The sequence below is a fragment of the Dermatophagoides farinae genome, chromosome 3 (genome assembly GCF_024713945.1).
Source record: "Dermatophagoides farinae isolate YC_2012a chromosome 3, ASM2471394v1, whole genome shotgun sequence".
Classification (NCBI taxonomy): Eukaryota; Metazoa; Arthropoda; class Arachnida; order Sarcoptiformes; family Pyroglyphidae; genus Dermatophagoides; species Dermatophagoides farinae.
In genome coordinates, this window is record NC_134679.1 from 5,063,175 (window position 1) to 5,083,507 (window position 20,333).

Here is a 20,333-nt window from a genome sequence, read left to right on the forward strand (position 1 = left end):
ATGATGATGATGATGATGATGATGATGAGGATTAGGCATTTGTATTTTTTTCAAATATTAATAATATTTTTCAGTATAAAAAGACTTGGAATTAAAAAAAATACACACACACACACACACAAACCTTTACATTTTTTTTCATCATCATTTTGTATGTTTAAACAATTAAACAATTTATATATAATCGTGTCATTTTTTTCTTGTTTCCTCGAATAATTCATTTTTCATTCAAATGTTTTTTTTTCTTGTTTCACCATCAAAATTCAATTTCAATTTCACGGGAATTATACCAGACGGTTTTTTTCTGGATTTTATTTTATTTTTTTTTTCATGGCTCGAAACAAAGAAAAAAAACCTGAAAATATTCTGTTGTATAAGTTTAGTTAGTTTTCCATTACCATTTTCATGAAGATTCTTCTGAACACATGTGAACAGAAATGATTACATTGTGAAACGAGAATAGTAGTGAAAAAAAAACTTGAATCTAAAAATCATCACTTGCACACTTCTTGGCTGACAAAAGAAAAACAAATAGTCGAAAACAAGAAAAAAGTATGATGTTCACAACCACCACCACCACCGTCACCACCATTCCTGTGCCGTGTGAATTTTGATCAACCTGGTCTTCACCATCATCAATAGATTCTTTTTCCAAGATATTGTGAAATGATATTTTTATTCATTCACCATCACCTTGTTTATATGTCTATCAAAATACACTTGGGCATTTTCATTGTTTCATCATTGTTGAATCTAAAGAATAACGAAGAGTGAATATATATAGACAATGAATGGAATAAACATGGAATGAGAATTTCTTTTTTCTTTTCACTAGTTTGAAATTGCAATCTGTTTTCATCTTCATGTTTGTTTGTTTGTTATTTATTTTCTCATTTTTTTCAAAAAATCGACCCAACTACATACAGGAACTTTTTCTTCTTCTTCAAACAACCAATGGCCATTTCATTCAGAAATTTGACGATGATGATATTGATTCCTTTTTTTTCGTTTTTGGGTATTGGTGGTGGCAATTTCATTTGATGTGATTTGCTTGTCTTGAATTTTCCAAAGAAATTCTATTTTATTCTACCAATAATATATATATACCCCATCCTATTACAGATCCATTAGTTAGTTGAGTGAGTTGAATTAGTGAATGAGATACAAAATGATGCAGTCAAACAAAAAAATAAAGCTTTAGATTTTTTTTTTTTTTTTTTGGTTTCGACACTAAACGAATGAGAGTGAAAAAAAAGAGAAAATTCTCTTTGACATTCGAAAGGTTCTAAATTGAGAAAAATTCTTCACTTACCATATATACGATCAAACGAATTGAATGAATGAATGAATGTCTTTTCGCTCCGTTTTCAACATCATCATCAACCAGAATGAAAACATTTATATTCAGATGCAAATCTTTATTCAGCTTTTATATGTTGTTGTTGCTGTTGTTGTTGTTATCGCAGACATTTTCGAATTGATGCATCGTCGTCAAGAACTTAATTCTGAAAATGTCGAATTTTTTTTCCAACTGAAGCGATGAAAAACAAAAATTGTCAAATCTGTCTTTTTGTTCTGTTGTGCAGCATGGTTAAATGTAATTTAAATTTTCTTATGTGTGTGTGTGTGTATGTGTAACTTTTAATTGATTGAAATGGTAGAAAAAAAACATGCGAAGCATTCAAGAGATTTGTAACGTTTGTGTGGTTTTTTTTCTCACTCTATCTCATCGATCAATCTTTTTTTTTCTTTCTCAAACAATCGTTATTATATTTGTTGTAATAGTGCTGAATTTTAAAAGCATTTGTGAATTTTTTTTGAATTTAATTTTCATCGTGGTTGATTACAAATCTTGGTTACCTACTACTATTTTTGATCGTACGGTGTGATTGTTCAACATGACCAATTGTGTGGTAAACCTGGTTACAATGATGGGTACAATTCTGTTTTCATCATCATAATAATAATACAATTCTACATCCATTGTGTGGTGCTGTTTCTGCACTGATAAGATTAATTAATTGAATTTCCTAATTTTAAATTGGTTCGTAATTAATCATCAATCATCATAATGCATACATCAATATTTAATCCGATTATCTATCCATTTGGCTGTCGTTGTTGTTGTGTTGTGTTGTTTGGCAACGAATGTTTCAATTAAAATTTTTGTTTTCCATTTGATTAATTTTCTATTTTCATTGTTTAGATTCCAATGTAGATGATGATTATGAAGATCCTGAGCTATCAACTACAAACAACAAAATGACCACTGTATCTAATCATACTAAATTATTTCAAGGCGGCAATGGTGTTGGTACATGTTCAGCATCGGCAGCGTCATCTGGTTCATCGTCCGGACATTCACGTTCGAATCATACACAACATTCGATCGTTTCCGTACATGGTGGCAGTAATGGAGCTGGAGTTCCATTTGAATCATATCGCCCAATGATCGGTCCATTTGGTGCTGGATCAGCATCGGCTGCAAATGTACCACAAACGACAACCATTCCCGAAGTATCACCACAGATATATAATGAACCAACGAATGGTTCAAATTATTATCAATCAGCATCAGATCGTAGTGCGAATAATAGTGGCGGAAGTAACGGCGGTGGACCAGGAAATAGTAATCCATCATCATTCTTTCATTCAATGCATCCAGTAGATCGACAGAATAGATCGGCTGGTCATTTTGCTCCAAATACGATGCGTTCATCTAATGGTCCATCACAGCCATTAAATCGTCATCTCAATTATGATCCTCATCAATCAGTGATGGGACCAAAATTCTGATTGGTCCAATCAAGTCATTTAAACTTCGAACTTTTTTTTTAAACATACCCATTTAGTCTCAAAACTATTTTTGTATTATAATCAAACACACGCACCTAATTTTTTTGTTTGTTTTTGTAGACAGAATAGTGGATCTATATTTTCATAAAAACATGTTTTGTTTTCAAATATACACACATACACATAATATTTAGAATGTCAAGAAAAAAAACAAATCACTGTAATTTGTAAATAATTGCACATTATCATCACCATTATTATTCAAAATCTTTCCAAATCCAACCTACCGAAATTGTTGTAATGATTATTTTTTACAAATTAAAATTTATATATATAATACAGACATTTGTAAATATTATTCTGGTCCATCATGTCGTATTTTATAAAAACAAATATTAAATCATAGAAAAGTATATATACTATATGATAATCTAATAGTTTACTTCCACCTACACACACACACACACAAACGCACACTTTTTTCCGAAATTGAATTGTTCGGAAAAATGCCTTTGCCCATACTGTAAATAATACATAATACTATTGGTGGTGATATGTGTAATAATAAGAAAAATCGATCAAGCGAACAAAAATGAATGCAGCCAACCATTTCAAAAAGAAGAGAAAAAAAACGATAAATATCAAGGTGCCATATACCAGAATTCAATTCATTTGATTTCAAATCAATTCAATGATGATGATGATGATGATGACCAACACAAAAGGTCACATCATAACACAACAAAGAAACAAAACAAAACAAAAAAAAACTGGCTCATAATTTTGATTTGTATTTATAAATATTATCATTATCACATTATTATTATTATTGAAACATTCCCCAATTTTTCTTCGCCCTTCCGCCCCTACCCCTCATTCCAATTTGTTGTCATTGATTGATCCACATATGTTTGTTTGTTTTTTTTTCTATTCAATTAAATGTCCATGGATATTGTATCAAAGAAAAATTTCGCCATTTGTATCTCATATATGTCTTGTCTAGAAAGAAACTACTAATTCGCAAATTCATTAAATAAAAAAAAACCTGTCCAAATCTTTTTTTTTGTTGCTTTTTACGTATAAAATTCAATCAATTCTTCGTTTTTTATCAATATGTGGCCAATAGCAAAGGCCATCATTGTTTTGAGTCTGCGTTTGTGATCAAAATGAAGAAAATTGAATTAAATGAATGAAGCATATTCTGATGATGAGAGGGGGCAGGCCACCGAATTGTCGGATAAGAAAAATAAAACAGTTTTGTTAAAGTTCCGTTGAATGAATAATCCATTCACAAAAAAAACGATCCATTGCAGCGGAATGAATTTATTTAACACCAATGTTGACGATAGCCAATATATATCCAAAATAAAAAATATAGACACACAAAAACTTGGATTACCAGTATCATTTCCATGGGATTTTTAGCATCATCATTTTTTTTATTTTACAGCTCCATGATTCATTTGGCTTCATTTTATATTTATATTTTTTTGTGTTCATTTCAGAATTTGTTTTTTCTCTTGAACTGTTTTGGCATAAGAATATTGGATCTTTTTTTTTTTGGTTAAAATTACACATACACAGACATAGACACACAAGTTGAATGATGAGATAGAATAATAATGAAGGCCAGAGAGAGAGAGAGAGAGAGAGAGAAAAAAAACCAATTCTTAAGAAGAATCAAATTCAAGGAAAATTGATTCACAAGAGAGAATGAGAGAGGGAAAAAAACTTATAAATTTAGGATTTTCTTTTTTTTTCTCTCTCTCTCTCTTTTTCACTCGTTTTCACTCGTCGATTCCGTTTTTCTTGAGCAAGGCTAAATTCAAAGTTTATTGAAGCGTAGCAATGAACGAATGAATGAAGCAAAGATTTTTTTTTTGTTTTTGTTTTACTTCATGTTGAAACATCAAGCTTGGACCCAAGAATGAACAAAAAAAAACTCTATTATATTAAATGGTCCAATCGAGAATCGAATGCAGATGAAGACGCCTTTTGAAACAAAACAAACGAAATGTGTGTGTGTAAGGACTCAATTTATTTATGATCAGTGCAAAAAAAACAACTATTGTTTTTAGTTGAAATTGTGAAATTTTTTTTTCTTTAAAGTACATCATCATTTGATTTGATTTGATTTTATTCTGTACAAAAAACCAACCACCAACTTGCATATCTCTATGGAATGATTTTGGTGCCCAATAATGATATAACCGATATGGATGATTGAACTTGAAACTTTTTTTTTCTGTATGGATTCTTTATAGTGACAATTGAATTATTCATCAATCCAATTTCTATCGTTTTCATACATAATATAAACTAAATTTCGATTATGGTTAAGATAAGATAAGAATATTCTGATAAGTTTTTTTTTTGTTACTTGGAAATTATGAAATTATGACGCCCAGTTTTGTAAAGCCATAAATTCATAAATCTGACCATCGGAAAAAACTGGTAAATTGAACAACGATTATCCAGACGAAACATTTTTCAATTTCTATAGTTTTCATACATAATATAAAATAGATTTCGATTATGGTTAAGATAAGATAAGAATATTCTGATAAGTTTTTTTTTGTTACTTGGAAATTATGGAATTATGACGCCCAGTTTCGTAAAGCCATAAATTCATAAATCTGACCATCGAGAAAAACCACACACACACACACAACATAAAAAATGTGTACATAAAGAATTTTCTTTTCCAAATAGTTTTTTTTTTTGAAGGATTTCTTGGCCATACTATGCCATCATTATCATTAGTTTAACCAATGAAATAAACTTGATATAATCTTTTCTTTTTCTTTGAAAACAAAAATCATTCTTGTGGAAAGAAGAACAGTTTATAAGAGGATAGACAGAGAGAGAAATAAAATTTGTATCCATTTTTGTTTGGCATCTAACCGTTTGAATTATATGGAATGATGATGACACAAAAAAAAATCAACTGAACATTGAAATATTCCCAGAACAAAATTACATTGTCTCAAACAGAAATTTAATTATACCGTATGGTTGGTTGCAATGATGATGCTGATGATGATGATGTTCATAATGATATGACATAACTTTGACAATAATTTCTAGTTTTTTTTCAATTTTAAAATTTTATTTTCACAATGTTCTAGTTCTTGGTATTAATGGATTTTTCCTGTTTGACTGTTTTTTTTTTAAATATATATGTGCCATGTATTTTGTTTCATTCGATTATGGCTATCATTATCAAATGTATGCCTGTCTGTATTTCTGCATGAAATGAATTTTATCAAAAAAAAAAGTTCAACTATTAGAATTTCATTTCTGATCAACAATAGATAACTGATCTTACTGATCAACTGAAACCAAAAAAAAAAAAAAAACAAAACAAAACAAAACAATCGGACAATTCATTCTGTTGAGCTGTTGTTGATGATGAAGACTATAACCGAAGCAGAGTTTCCCGTTCCTGGTATTTTTGCTTCACACAATACGAACACACATTATTAGAGTCAAATGAAATTTTATCCATACATTACATTGCATACATACAAACTAACAATCAATCAGTCAGTCAGTACAGTGGCAAAGTGGTTGAATTATTTATTACTTTCTGTGAAAATGAAAATTTATATGCATAACCATAATATATCGATTTCCGTGTTTGATTGATAGTATATAGTTTGATGCCATTTGAATATAAAAACTTAAGTTTGTTTTTGTTTTCTCTCTTTAAAAAACCATCTTGTTGTATGCAGAATTGTTCTTTTAGTAGTAGGTCGATAATTTAGAATTTTTTTTTTTTTTTTTGAAATGAAATTCACATTGTTTTGTTCTATTGTTTTTTTTTCATAATCTAGATTCTAGATTCTAGAATTTCATCATCTGTTTAGTCATGTTTTTATTTTTTTTTTCGCCAAGTTTTTGATGCCATCATTCATTCACGTATGAACAAAAAAAAACGGAATAAAATAAAAGAATTCTGTTCATCATCATTGTCTTGAATTGGTGGGCGTTTAATTAAAAAGATAAATATTTGTTCATTTTACATTTGTTATTACATTTTTTTTCTGTGAAAGTCAAATATCTCCATTTATTTTATATATGAAGAGACAAATTTGAAATAGAAAAAATTTAAATTATATACTATCATCAACCATGGTAAGTGAATAAAAACTGTTCATTTCATTCACGAGTTTTTATTTTCGTTTTTTCTTTTCTCCAGAATAGGTAGGTTTTTTTTCTGTTTATGGATTCCATAATTTTTGTGCTTGTTGGGTATATTTATCGCTGCTACTAACATTTGTCTTATGAATTTTTTTTACGCCCACAATCACATATCAAAATTTTTTTAATAAGAACCATTCTGTGTGTGTGTGTGTGTGTAACTACTGTCTGGACAAAATGAATTTGATTAATTATTTACTGGACATTTCTCTATTATCATCATCAACATTAACAACAACAAGAAACACAGTTGGAATCCTAAAAACAAAAATTAATAATAATTTCTACTTGGACTTGGACTCTTGGATCAACAGCACAATTGTACATTGTGCCTTATAAATGAAAGTTTTTCTTCGCCAATGACTGATGAATATTTTTTTGTTTCTTGGTCGATCTTGTTCTTTTTTTTCACGTCCAATTCGATTCTGTAATCATTACTTGGCTTTATAGTTTTACTTGCATCCATTTTTTTTTCATAATTTTTCACATGTGAATTAAAGACAATCCATTCGTCCATTCCGAAAAAATAATATCTCGGCTCATTAGTTTTTCAACGGCTGACATAACGAAAGACAAAGAATCCGCGAATGAAGTGGAGAAGAAAAAAAAACAAATGATCATCATTCGTTTGGTTGTTGTCTGATTTTGACTGGAAAAAAAATTTTCGCTCGATTGCTTTGCCGGCATGAATTTGTCACACAATTTATCATTATTCGAATGTTCAAATAATAATAATAAATAAAAAAAACATGAATATTATGATGCAATTAAATTGATGAATTGCTAAATTACAAATTCTTTTTCTTTTTCATCATTTTGAGAATCTAAATTAAAAATGAAAGCATAAATGATTATTTTTTTATTTGATAAATGAAGATTGTAATTTTGGATTCAAATTCATCAATTTATAAAAATAAAAAAAAACCTGGCACTATTTTTGCGAAAAAATTCAAAAAAAAATCATGCGATTACAATGACATCTATCGTCAACGATTATTAATTATTAGAATTTTTCAAATCAATTTTCCACTTTTCTAACACAAGATGGTGGTGCCATCAAAAGCAATGTGTTCTGTTTTGATTTTGTGCGAATGATTTTCGATTTTAATCAAAGAATTTGGATTTGGATTTATTATTAATCAATAATAAATATCAATGTTCTCATTTCAAAATGATTGGATTCATAATGTCAACAAAGTTCAATACAAATTCCGAACAAAAAAACATTTTTTTATTATTGTGAAATATGACGTTAATTGAATTATTGAATTGTCGACCTGACCAGTGATCGATTTTGATTGAATGAAGAAAAAATAGAAATAATTATGATTCAAGAATTAACTGACAGACACAGTAAGAGAAAAAAAATCGATTCTACGCTCAATTACTTTTTTTACATGGTTGTACGCAAATATATTGATATTTCTAAATGTTTATCGACCTCTTAATAATAATAAGCTTAGCAAGATGATCATGATCGATAAATCGACAAAAAAAAACAACAACAACAACAACAAAATTAGTTCCAAATATAATTAATTAACTTCTCGATTTTCATTCTCGTACAATTTCCCTCTCTCTCTCTCTCTCTCTCTCTCTCTTTCTTTCTTTCTTTTATAAGATGATAATCGTTCAACTCGGAAATATTTATCTCAAAAAAATAAAAACATTTTCAATTCATTGACTCTATTTCTTAGTAGAATGTCAGTGTGTCGTTGATCGTATTGTTTTTCGACAAAAATTTGGAGCTTTCTATACTGTGTTGCAGTGAAAGTGAAGAAAAATAAAGACAACAACAAACTAAAGAGAAAACACTCAATCGAATTCATTCTCCATTGAGAATGGATGGAGTTGGGAATTTTTTTTTTTGATCTCATTACAATCAAGATGTAGCATTTTTTTGACATCAAAGCCTTCAAAGAAAAGTTGGTGTGTGTGTGTGTGTGATTCCACACAGTGGCACAATTAATTCGATTATATCTGAAATAATGCATATATCAGACGTTCGTCATCATCATTATTGCATCAAATACCGAACGACTTATTTGGCAGATGATATCATGATTTAAAGTTTTATAAAACTAAGTGAAAATGAATTTGACTTGATTTTTTTTTAAAGTTAACTTATCTATAGACAATATTGTCTTTCTTTTTTTTTCCTTTGATCTTGATAAGTTTGACAACCCAACTCAGCTTAGGTCAGAACTAGATCAAATCATTCACTTAGTTTAGTGATGGTGGTGGTGGTATCCATCATCAGTCATTTCTAATTTACACCAATGATTCCGATTATGCACATATATGCAGTTGATATTTAGTGTAATTTAGTGTTTATGTAAAACTTTTTTTTTTTTTTTTTTTTTTTTTTTGGTTATTCTCGCATACATACACATAACTTGTGATTATTAATCAATTCAAGAATTTTATTGGCTATTCAGATTGTTTCAAATGATTCTATTCGTTTGAATGATTGATTGATTGATTGATTGATTGATCGATTGATGGATGGATGGATTGATGGATTGATTGAATCTATAAATGGAATATATAAAGTGAATGAATGAATGAATAAATAAGTAGAATTGTAAATAAAGTCTTAAATCGATATTTTTTTATATTGATCGATATGTATACAATTCTGACGGCCGCTCTTGATGGATTTGATTGATCATAGAAATGAGAATTTTGACTTATTGATAATGTTTTTGCAGATGTCCGCGCGCTTACGTTGCCGTGTGTGCATATCAATCAACTTGTTCACTGTTTTCTATAACGTGTTAAATAAGTTCTCAATTTTGAATTGAATTCAATCATCATCATCATCATCATCAGCATCAAAAGGGAAAAAAAATCATTCCTCATCATCATCACTATTAATAGTTGAATACAGAATATTCTGACAATCGTATTTCGAGTGTTTGTTTGTCGTGTGTGGGTGTTCAAGTGTATGTTGATTGGTTTATTGCTATTTGCATTAATCAACGAATCAGTAATCATCGCTTGTAATCATTTATCGTAATAATGTTTTTGTTTGTTTATTTCATTCTTCTTTTTGTTTTGTTTTGTTCCACGTTTCATATGTAATGTGCCAAAACCATTTCGATTGATAATGATGATTATAACACTTCCTGGACCACTCTTTCTCTCTATCTCTGATATCGATATTATCAGATAAATCAAAATTACAAACGATCAAAAAAAAAATATATCTAAACATATAATATTAGAAAAAAATGGATCAAACAAGAATTGTGTGACACATCGTCGTCGTTTGCTCAGCTCGACCAAGGAATAACAATTAATTTTTTTGTTAACATTCAATTCTTTGCTTTAGGCTTTTTTTTCTTCTTCCATTTCGTTTTTTTTTTGGATCGGTGTTATCGAGTGAAAGTTGAAAAAGAGAATCAGATTTAACAGCCTTTGGTCATTGTATGATTTCATTGCTTTTTATTGTCATATATATATATAGAGAATATATATATGTGTGTGTGTAAGACATTTTTTTTCTTGGTTCCAATTACAATTTTTCATTTTATTCGATTTGTTTCCATTCATCATCCATCCATCCATCCATCCATCTATCTACATTGTGATCTAATCAAAAAAAATAACGATGATGCTATTCCTATTGTTTATAAAAACTATGAACACAACTGCTGCTGTGAGCGATATATATATCCATGGATGGAGATTTTGTAATTCGATTAGAACAACATTACAACTCTCCCAAATGTTATTACAAACACACACACACACACACACACAAAAAAAAATAGCCTTGTGTGTACACTACTAAATCGTAGTGGAGTGGCGAAACTACCAAATCAGCTAGTACACTACCAAAATCGATAGTACACTACCAAATCAGCTAGTACACTACCAAAATCGATAGTACACTACCAAAATAGTGCACACTACCAAATCGAATAGTACACTACCAAAATAGTGCACACTACCAAATCGAATAGTACACTACTTTGATTTTTGACCTCTCCCCCTTTTTAACCCTTTCGACCTCCTTTTCATTATTTGTATTGAATTTAAATTTTATTGTAAAATTAAATGAATATAAATAAATTATAAATTATTTTTAAAAACAAAATATCATGATAATGCACAAATTGTATTATGCTGATCCAAAATCCAACATTTTATGGTATGAATTTTTGTTGTCCAATAGAAAAGATATATTGTTCCGTTCTCCAAGTTCTAAATGTTTTCAACACAATGTCCGAGTTTACAAATCCCAAAAATATGTTAATATTGCAATTCGAATCATATCAGCGGCATTGAGAGATTTGACTACATGGCATTATACTAAATAATTGAAAAGGATTAGTTGTAACCGTGGATTTTCAATTCAATTACATACCTGTTTGTTTTTTTAAATAAACTTTATTTACCCCTATATCTTAACAAAAAAAGGGGAAAAAACATGTAAATATTACAAAAAAAAGAGAAAGAAAAAGAAAAAAAATAAACAACAACAAATTACAATAAGTTAAAAATATTAGAAAAAAATATAAATAAAAATACCTGTGTTTGTATCGATGATTCAAACGTGATTTGATTTCCGTGGTCATTGATAAATTGAAATTGGTTGAGATTCAATGCATCAACATCGACGGAAATCTGAATCTGATTATGACTTGAAAATAGGAAGAATTTTTAATAGTAAAATAAAAATAGTTATATTATACTTAACACGTTCGTATTGAAATACACAAAACAAACAGTTCAAATAATTATTGAACAATCAATCTACAACACATAGTAAAGAAAAAATCAGTTGTTAGCATGATTTAAAAACATAACTTATCTGGTTCTCTTTGATTGAAATCTAGCCGATATTGAATTCGATCTAAGACTCAAATACTAAACGAAAAGACATTTGTCGTTATCATTAATCAATTCAGATACATACCATTATTCATACTCTTGGATTTAATGGGAAAAAAGTCACGTCTTTAATTTCAACATATATGAAATCAAAAACGATAAAATATTCATTTCGTTTTTAGGAAACCAGAACTTGTTCAAATATTTTATCTTTTTCCAAAAAACAATATTAATCTACGTATATTAGAGATATTTGTAAAAATATTAATTAATTGATTTTTTATAAAAAAATGATGCAATAGTGCATGACACTTCGCATCTTATTATTTTAATAAATAAATGAATAAATGCCCCAATATTTTACAATATGTTTAATAACAACAAAACATTGTTACATATTTGCTCCAAAAATCAATCAGCTACTTACTATTTACCATGGCAAAAAAATAGAAAAAATATCAAAGTTAAACATTTCGAACATGAAAAAATTCAATGTTGAAATTTTTTGAAACAGAGAATGATGATTGGGCATTTTTATAGTTGTTGCAATTATAAGTCAATACATGTATGAAATATATTTAATGCCGTTCATAGACAATGTTATAATGTTGTAATTTTTTAAATTGTTGTAAACTACTTTCAAAAATGATAGTGTACACTACCTAGTTGAGGTCGTGTACACTACCTAGCTGAGGTCGTGTACACTACCTAGTTGTTAAGTACTTATTCATTTGGTAGTGTGCACTACCATTTGCACACTACCTAGTTGTTAAGTACTTATTCATTTGGTAGTGTGCACTACCATTTGCACACTACCAACTAGTAATGTACACTACCTAATTGTTAAGTACTTATACATTTGGTAGTGTGCACTACCATTTGTACACTACCAAATCGAATAGTACACTACATGCTTTTTTCTCTGTGCACACACATTGTGATTGACAAATTGCATTCAAGTTTATATTTGTAATTGTGTGTCCACTCTTCATTATGTGTGTGAGTGGTGTGTGTGTGTGGTGTATTTGTTTATGTTTGTTTTTTTTTGTATTATTATATAATTTCAAGAATTTCGATAGTTATCACATCAATCAATTGTATTATTTATAAAATGACTGTTGTTGTTGTTGTTGTGTTGAAACAAAATGAATTCGGTAAAGTAAATTGAACAATGTTGGCTATATATTCTGTATTTTGTAAAGAAAGAATTGATTTGATTCCAAATTGGTCAATAGCATAATATTAACTGAATTGTCTGCAAAAGAAAGTTTGTCATTTTGTCATCGCTTGAATGACCTTCAATCTTTTATTGAAGATTGATACATTTTTCATATGTTTTTTGAAAAATTTTGTTTTTCTATTCAATCTATCTATAGCAATCAATTTGTTGTCGTAGCTAAAGAATATATTTATGTTCACCGCTTGTAGCTTAACATGGCAGGTTGATAAATGGTTACATATTTATGATTGATTGCTATCCAGGGAATTGAATGTTTGATTGATTGATTGAATGATGTAATACTGCCACCATTAGATTCGTGCATTTATTTTATGTACACACAATTATTGTATGTTTAGACATATATTTGTAAACCTTAATTTCATTGTCAATTTTGAACAAATATTCTGGGTTGTTCATATTACTCACCAGCACCACCACCATCATCATCATCATTCAAAACCAATGAGTATTCGTGTTATGTTGTAGTCGTCGTCATAGTTGTTCCAATAATTACACATCGGTCACAACCTACAATGTCATATACACATAACAAAACTTTTATTGAATGCCTCTAGGGAATCGGGCTACAATTTTTATGGAAATGGCGATGATGATGATGATGATGAAAAATTTGGCGAATCGAATAGTAATGAAGGATGACAATGTCAAACAATAGAAAACATCATCATTATTCGTTGAGATGGATAAAAAGAGATGGAATAATAATTGAAATTCTACAATCTTCTTGAATCTTTTCAATTCTTTTTCTTTTCGTTTTTTTTGCTGTCTCATCGATTTTTAAATAGAAAATTGTATAAGCCATCAAACATTCTATTCACTGTGAAAATCTTTGCTTTTGTACCCACCACACATTTTTTCTTCAAATTCGTAAAATAAATATAAAAAAAATTGTTCATGAATTTGTCGTCTATTCACAATGTTGTCAGATTTTTTTGATGATAGATCTTACTAATTTCTAATGAGGTTGAAACTTTTTTTTTAGGGACATCTGCTTTCATCAAAGACTTTATTTGTTGACATGTCCATGTCGTTGTTGTTGCTGTTGCTGTTTTTGTTGTTGTTGATAAATGTCCAATGTTTTTTGTAGATATTGATTCATTTGAATTGTGATATAGATTGCCAACACTGTGACAATTATGATTATAATTGTAAGCCACAGAAAAACGTTTCCTAAATCCCATCTATCGTCAATGGATTCGTTTTTTTTCATTATCACATTTACAAGTAAAACTGAAATGGAAAACCATGCTATATAGAGAATTTATATAAGTAATTTATAGTAACAATGACAGAATTTTATTTTAATCGAATAGAATTTGTGTTTCATTCTACTTTGTTTTCATTGATCCAATCTTTATAATAAGAAATATTTGTAAAAACATTGACTGAACCAACTGGACAATATCTAGTACCAAATGAAACAATACCAATCTGTTTTTTACTTATGGTATCGACTAATGGACCACCGGAATCACCATTGCATGCAGATCGATTCGGTGCTGAAGCACAAAACATTCCAGGAGATTTTTCAATATTAAGATTGGCGATATGTTTTGCACATTCTTTTTCATCCATTACGATTAATGTAGTCTTTTGCATTCTGGTTGCTGGTTGATTACCATTACCTTGGGTCAATCCAAATCCATACAACGATGCATTTGTACCAGCTAAAACTGCTGTGTCGGCCAATTCGATTGTTTGAACATTAGATCCGGGTTTGATTGGATTTTTCAATATAAACAAAGCGATATCATTCTGAACAGTAGATAAATCGAATTTAGGATGCGGTTTCATCATTTTTACTTCAACTTCTGGAAATGGTGACCATAATATGCTATTGGTACCATAACGAATTCGATAGTTGGTGAAACTACACATAAACAATAGGATTAATATCTATATATTTGAAATTATGGTTGAAATAATACTCACTAGTTAACACAATGAGCAGCAGTCAACACTGTACGTGATGTGATCAACGATCCACCACAAAGGAATCGATTACTAAACAAAAATCTTCGAAACAATTGTGTTATGAATGGAACTTCACCTGGTTCAGCATCTACACCACCAATTATCCGATTCGGTATTTTGCTGTTCGATGATGATGATGATGAGGAAATTCCGTTGTTATGAATCAGATATTGTTGCAAAAATTCATCGGCTAACCAAGCGATCGGTGATTCATCACCACCATAGACCAATGAATCCATTTCGATTGAACGGCATGAAACGGCAATTATCATTGCCAATAATTGTATGAAAACAAAGAAATTGAATGATGTCATTTTGCTTGATTTAATCAGCAGCTTAAGATTAAAGATTAATTAATTATTCTTTCTTCAGTATCACTCTTGTTGAGTAAAATGTCTGTATTGATATGTAACGGGAGAACTAACATCTGATATATATAGCTTTAAAAAAGAAAAAAAAGGTTGAAAGTGATCCACATTTTTCTGGGTAATAAATGTCCATTTATAGTCAACAATCAGGTTCTTTTTCTCTGTATCACAGTGTAGCCAATGTAAAATTATATGAGGCCATGACTTGTCGTCAAGATTCTTATTCCTTGAATTATTATTATATCTTATTGGAACAAGGTCCATCAGACCTTTATTTTCTGTTTCTATAATGAATAATTTACCAGAATCATTGATTGATTGCTTCTCGTCCTTTATGCCAACAGAAAAAAAATGCAATACCGCAACAATTTAAATGATGAACTTGCCTTGATTAATGTTGCAATGCATCATTTACGACGACGACGACGACTACCATCATCATACTGGCCTGACATTAATGATACATCAAAAAAAATGATGTTGACATTATCATCACAATTTGGGCCATAAAATTATATCAAAAAAAAAAAAAAAAAAAAAAAATGAATTGTCTGTTACCTATCAAAAATGATGGCCTACATTTAATTCTTTTATATTCATTACACTTACACGACCTTTTTTTCGACCTAAATATTTGGCCACAAACACACACAAAATAACAACATTGCAATACAAAAATGGATTTACTTTTTTTTGTGTAATTTCAAACAATGAAATTATGAGAATCATAATACCAAAGGTATAAAACCGTTTTTTTTTGTTGGAACTAGAAAAAAAATAAGAAGTTTTGTTCGAAACGGGCAAGAAAAAATTAATAGACTTATCTTTCATTCTCTCGATATTGATCAATTCGATTTATTGCTTTTTGGTTTAGTTGTGTTTGTGTGTGTGTATGTGTAAACAAAACAAAACAAAAAAAAATGATTGGGTCCAGATTTTGATGATGATTGCTGATGGTGAGTGTGTGTGTGTTTGTGTGTGGTTGTGGACATTTTTTTTCTCTCATTTTCCACTTTTCGATAATAATTTGAATCCTTGAAATCCACACCATCACTATTGTTCATTGTTGAAACAATTTTGTCATATTTTTCTTCTTTCACTTCTGGCAAATTGGCCAATCTAATACTGGTACTTATAAATCGAAATGTAATGATTTTGTTCAAAACAACCAACAGTGTGTTCAGAATAGCGACAATGTTGTTTGTTTATTTGTGTATGGTGTATTGGATAGTAAAAACAGATGGATCAACATTGAAAATTTTCGTAACAATTTTGTTTTTTCACTCGTTTTGTGAATTGTATCTATATTTTGTTATTGTTGTCGTCGGTTGTTGTTATTAGATTATGTTTGAGATTCATTTCATTTGAATGGCACACACACACACACACACAAGAATCAGATCTAGATCTTCAACAATGATGATGATGATGATGATCTATAGAATTTGTTTCATTTTCACTTCGTTTTATGTTGCTGCTCTATTATTATCATGATTCGACCCAATTTACATAACATATATAAAAGAAAAAATATGAAAAAAGAATCGGGTTTTTTTTCTCTTCTTGAATCATGAATATAATATCATCATTCTCATATTGTTTTGCATTCATTCATTCATTCATTCATTCATTCATTTTTTTTGCAATTTGACTACAGAAATATTTTATTTGTTGAAGCAATTTGAAATATGATTCGCCGCTAAAAAAAAAATCATAATCAACACCATATATTTTCTATATCATCACGATCCTATTATTTGTGATTTGGACATTACGAGAGAGAGAGAGAGAGATATTCGACGTTGTTATTATTGAAGCGACCAATATTATATGGTAATTGGATGAAAAAAAAAGAATTATGGCGCATATCCTCTCTCTCCTTTTTTCTTCATATATGCTACATCATTTATTATCTATTTATCCATTTCTATACTTGGTTCTGATCACATAAATGATCTAGCTGCCTGTCAGGATTGTACATATGATGCTTCAATTTCATATAGTTTCTACGTTCATTATTCGTTTTCTAATTAAAACAAAAGACATGGAATCAAGAGTCCGAAATTTGTATATTCTGTTTGTCATCAAGCAACACTAAGCTTGATTGTAGAACATTCTTTAATTTCTATTTCATAATCGATAATAATTTAAAGTAGAAATTAATTTTTCCTTTTTTTTGTTTTTCTTTTCTTTTCATTTAAAAATTGGTCTATGCTGCGTGTATATGTGTGTTTGTGAGTGTTCATCGATTATAATCATCATAATAATGATGAATGAATGGTGTTGGTGAATGCGCGTGAATCATTTCATAGATTTTCCATAAAATACGAAATGGAATGGAAAAAATTCTCTTGAACAATCAACTCTTTTTTTCAGTTCTGGATTCTTTCTCTCCTAAATTATATATTTTAATTGAAATCATACGCACACACACACACACACAAGAATATTAAAAAGGTTTAGATTGCGACATTATATGATTCTTTCATTTTCTATTTTTTTTTTATATTCAATTCCATCATTTTTTTTGTCATACACTCACAATTGCAAAATTAATTCACCTGCAAAAAAACGTAATTTATGTTTGGTATTTGATTATTACTATGATTAGATATAATGAATAGTGACTAACTGATCAAATTGGACTTTTTTTCCAGGCCAATTCCATGCCAATGTTGATTGATCATCATCATCATCATTTTTTTGATGTCCAAATAATAATTTTTTTGAACATTTTTTGGCCATCTTTGTTGGTCGCCGTAGTATTGATTTTATTTTTAATCGTTTTTTATGTTTTTTATCACTGTGACGATGATGATGTTTGTCATGTTTGTTAAGCTTTTTTTTAATTTTCTTTGAAATCAATGATGATGATGATAATGATTTTAAACCTTTCTTTTTTTTCATTATTTTATCCATAAGTTTTCGACGACTTTCACTTGTTTGTAATTCTCCAGGTTCAGTGTCGATATCATCATTTAAAACAACAATGAATCCATCATGAGTCAATGAATTCTTTTTCCGTTCATCTGGATTGCTATCTGATGTGGTTTTGGTTAATAATTCACCATTATAGTATTCTCCTGCACAATCATCAATAAGCTGTCTGGATCCAAATGAATCACATATGGTTGTTGTTGTGTTTGTTGCTGAATCCAATTCAGTAGTAGCCAGTTCGGGATCTAACAATTTATTCTTGTAATAAGTATAACGTTGAGGATTACTATAAGTCAAGCTTGCATTATTTGTGATGGTAGTTGATAAATCTTCCGAGTAATGACGATTTTTCATCGGTTTTGATTTAATTATTTTGTCATTGTCAGAAATATGAAGCGAATGTTGATCTGTTGGAAAATCAATGTCATCTTTTGATTGAATTTTGTTTGTTTTATAATGCATGATAAACAACACGGTTATAGCAATTGCCAATATTGTTACCAATAATGCAAATAGAGCAAATAGACCAGTCTTGTGCATAACCAATAACATTACCTGATCATTATTAATTCGTATGGTAGCATCTTCTTGTTTTTTTGGTTGTTGTTGCATTTCGACATGTTTCTTTAATGGTTTTCGTTCTTCAATTTCAACCAATGAATAAGCAAATAAAGCTTTGTACAGTAGTATAACACAATACAATATGATTGATTGAAAAATTACAGCCATAATAACAACTGTGTAGAATATTTTGATTGGAAAATCGATTAATATTTGTATCGGTCATTGTTTTCTATTGAATTCTGGAACAATTATAAAAATCCAACAATTACTATTTTTTTCCTATTGTTCAATATATTGGTTAGCAACTAAACTATTAACAAATAAACAAATAAAACAATTAATTAGTCACTACACATGAAATTGTTCATTAGGTTAGTTGATTAATGTGATTACCGATTAACAAGAAGCTGCACAAGAATTTATGCTATAGAATTCAACTTTTCTAATGGATAATAAATCGATATTAAAGATCATTGATCATTCTATTGAAAAAACATCATCATCATCTATGAGTGGCCATTTGTTTACCGTTTTTTTTACTGGCTACATTAAGAATCAAATTCGTTTGTGTGTACTATTTGTGTGAATTTTTATATTTGGTTGCCATGTCATTTCAAAAAATTGTCAATCCCGGGAAACATTTAGATCAAAAAAAATTTTAAATGTCGAATGGTTCATTGTTTTTTTTTTTTTTGAAAAGAATATTGTTGCTGACGGCGGCTGTTATCCCTAAAAAAAAGAGTTACGACAATGACGACAACCATCTCTCATGGTGATGATCAATATGAAAATTATCTGTGATGGAAAACAATACAATACCTCTTTCACTGGGACACACACACATAAATTATTATTAGATAGATATTTGGGCGTCGGTCTTCTATTTATTTCATCATCATTCAATTCACACGAAACAAACATTAAATTATTCGATCTTATAATGAATGAATGAATGAATGATGATAATGTATATGCAACACCATAGAGAATGTTGAATAGAATAAAAGAACAATAGATATTGCACATTGTCAATGATTCTGAATTTAATTACAAACTCTCATCAATTGACAATGAAAGCTTTTCGATCAAAAATACGAAAAAAAAAATTGATCATTGGCCTAACCATGAAAAAAAACATTGATCAGATCATCATCATCAATTCATTTTTTTTGTTTTATTTTGAAAAAGGTCAGCAAGATTCTGTTTTTTTATATGAAGGACAAATGGAATGATTTTTTCTTTTTTTTTTTTGGGAAGACTGTCAATTGATAAATTCACAATAATTTTATAACTGCAACTTTTGACTTTTTCATTCTCATTAAATATTATTAAACTGATATCAATTCATTCATATGTGAAAATGGTCACATACACAGTTCATTTGCTTGGTTTATGTTGTTCACCATCAC

General features: G+C 29.2%; 2 protein-coding genes and 1 long non-coding RNA gene across 6 annotated transcripts in view; 1 reads left to right on the forward strand and 2 right to left on the reverse strand.

The window, feature by feature from the left end:
• Nucleotides 1-3,764, forward strand: part of LOC124494471 (uncharacterized) — a 53,272-nt gene extending 49,508 nt beyond the window's left edge. For all 3 annotated transcript variants that reach the window (XM_075728978.1, XM_075728979.1, XM_075728980.1), the window contains exon 6: nt 2,207-3,764. In XM_075728978.1, coding sequence (XP_075585093.1) covers nt 2,207-2,796 — 590 coding nt within the window. In that variant the 3' untranslated portion in view covers nt 2,797-3,764. The remainder of the gene's footprint in view (nt 1-2,206) is intronic.
• Nucleotides 3,765-11,027: 7,263 nt separating this feature from the next.
• On the reverse strand, nt 11,028-12,609 carry LOC142597404 (uncharacterized). Of its 2 annotated transcripts, XR_012832131.1 has the most exons (5): nt 12,266-12,609; nt 11,924-12,072; nt 11,536-11,874; nt 11,372-11,410; nt 11,028-11,316 (listed from the first exon to the last, which is right to left on the reverse strand). It is a non-coding gene; the product is annotated as an uncharacterized LOC142597404 (long non-coding RNA). The 2 variants fall into 2 exon arrangements; XR_012832132.1 differs by having other exon boundaries at nt 11,536-11,760; nt 11,815-12,604.
• A 1,745-nt stretch (nt 12,610-14,354) lies between these two features.
• Nucleotides 14,355-15,533, reverse strand: LOC124495220 (mite allergen Der f 6). The gene is made up of 2 exons (XM_047058557.2): nt 15,014-15,533; nt 14,355-14,951 (listed from the first exon to the last, which is right to left on the reverse strand). The coding sequence occupies exons 1-2, from the start codon at nt 15,367-15,369 to the stop codon at nt 14,405-14,407; spliced, it is 903 nt and encodes a 300-aa protein (XP_046914513.1). The 5' UTR covers nt 15,370-15,533; the 3' UTR covers nt 14,355-14,404.
• Between the last annotated feature and the right edge of the window lie 4,800 nt (nt 15,534-20,333).

Bases quoted from the DNA above. Each gene is read 5' to 3' on its own strand.
- LOC124495220 (XM_047058557.2), bottom strand. From the start codon at position 15,369: ATGACATCATTCAATTTCTTTGTTTTCATACAATTATTGGCAATGATA. The intron at 14,952-15,013 runs GTGAGTATTATT...GTTTATGTGTAG, and splicing joins GCTGCTCATTGTGTTAACTA to TTTCACCAACTATCGAATTC.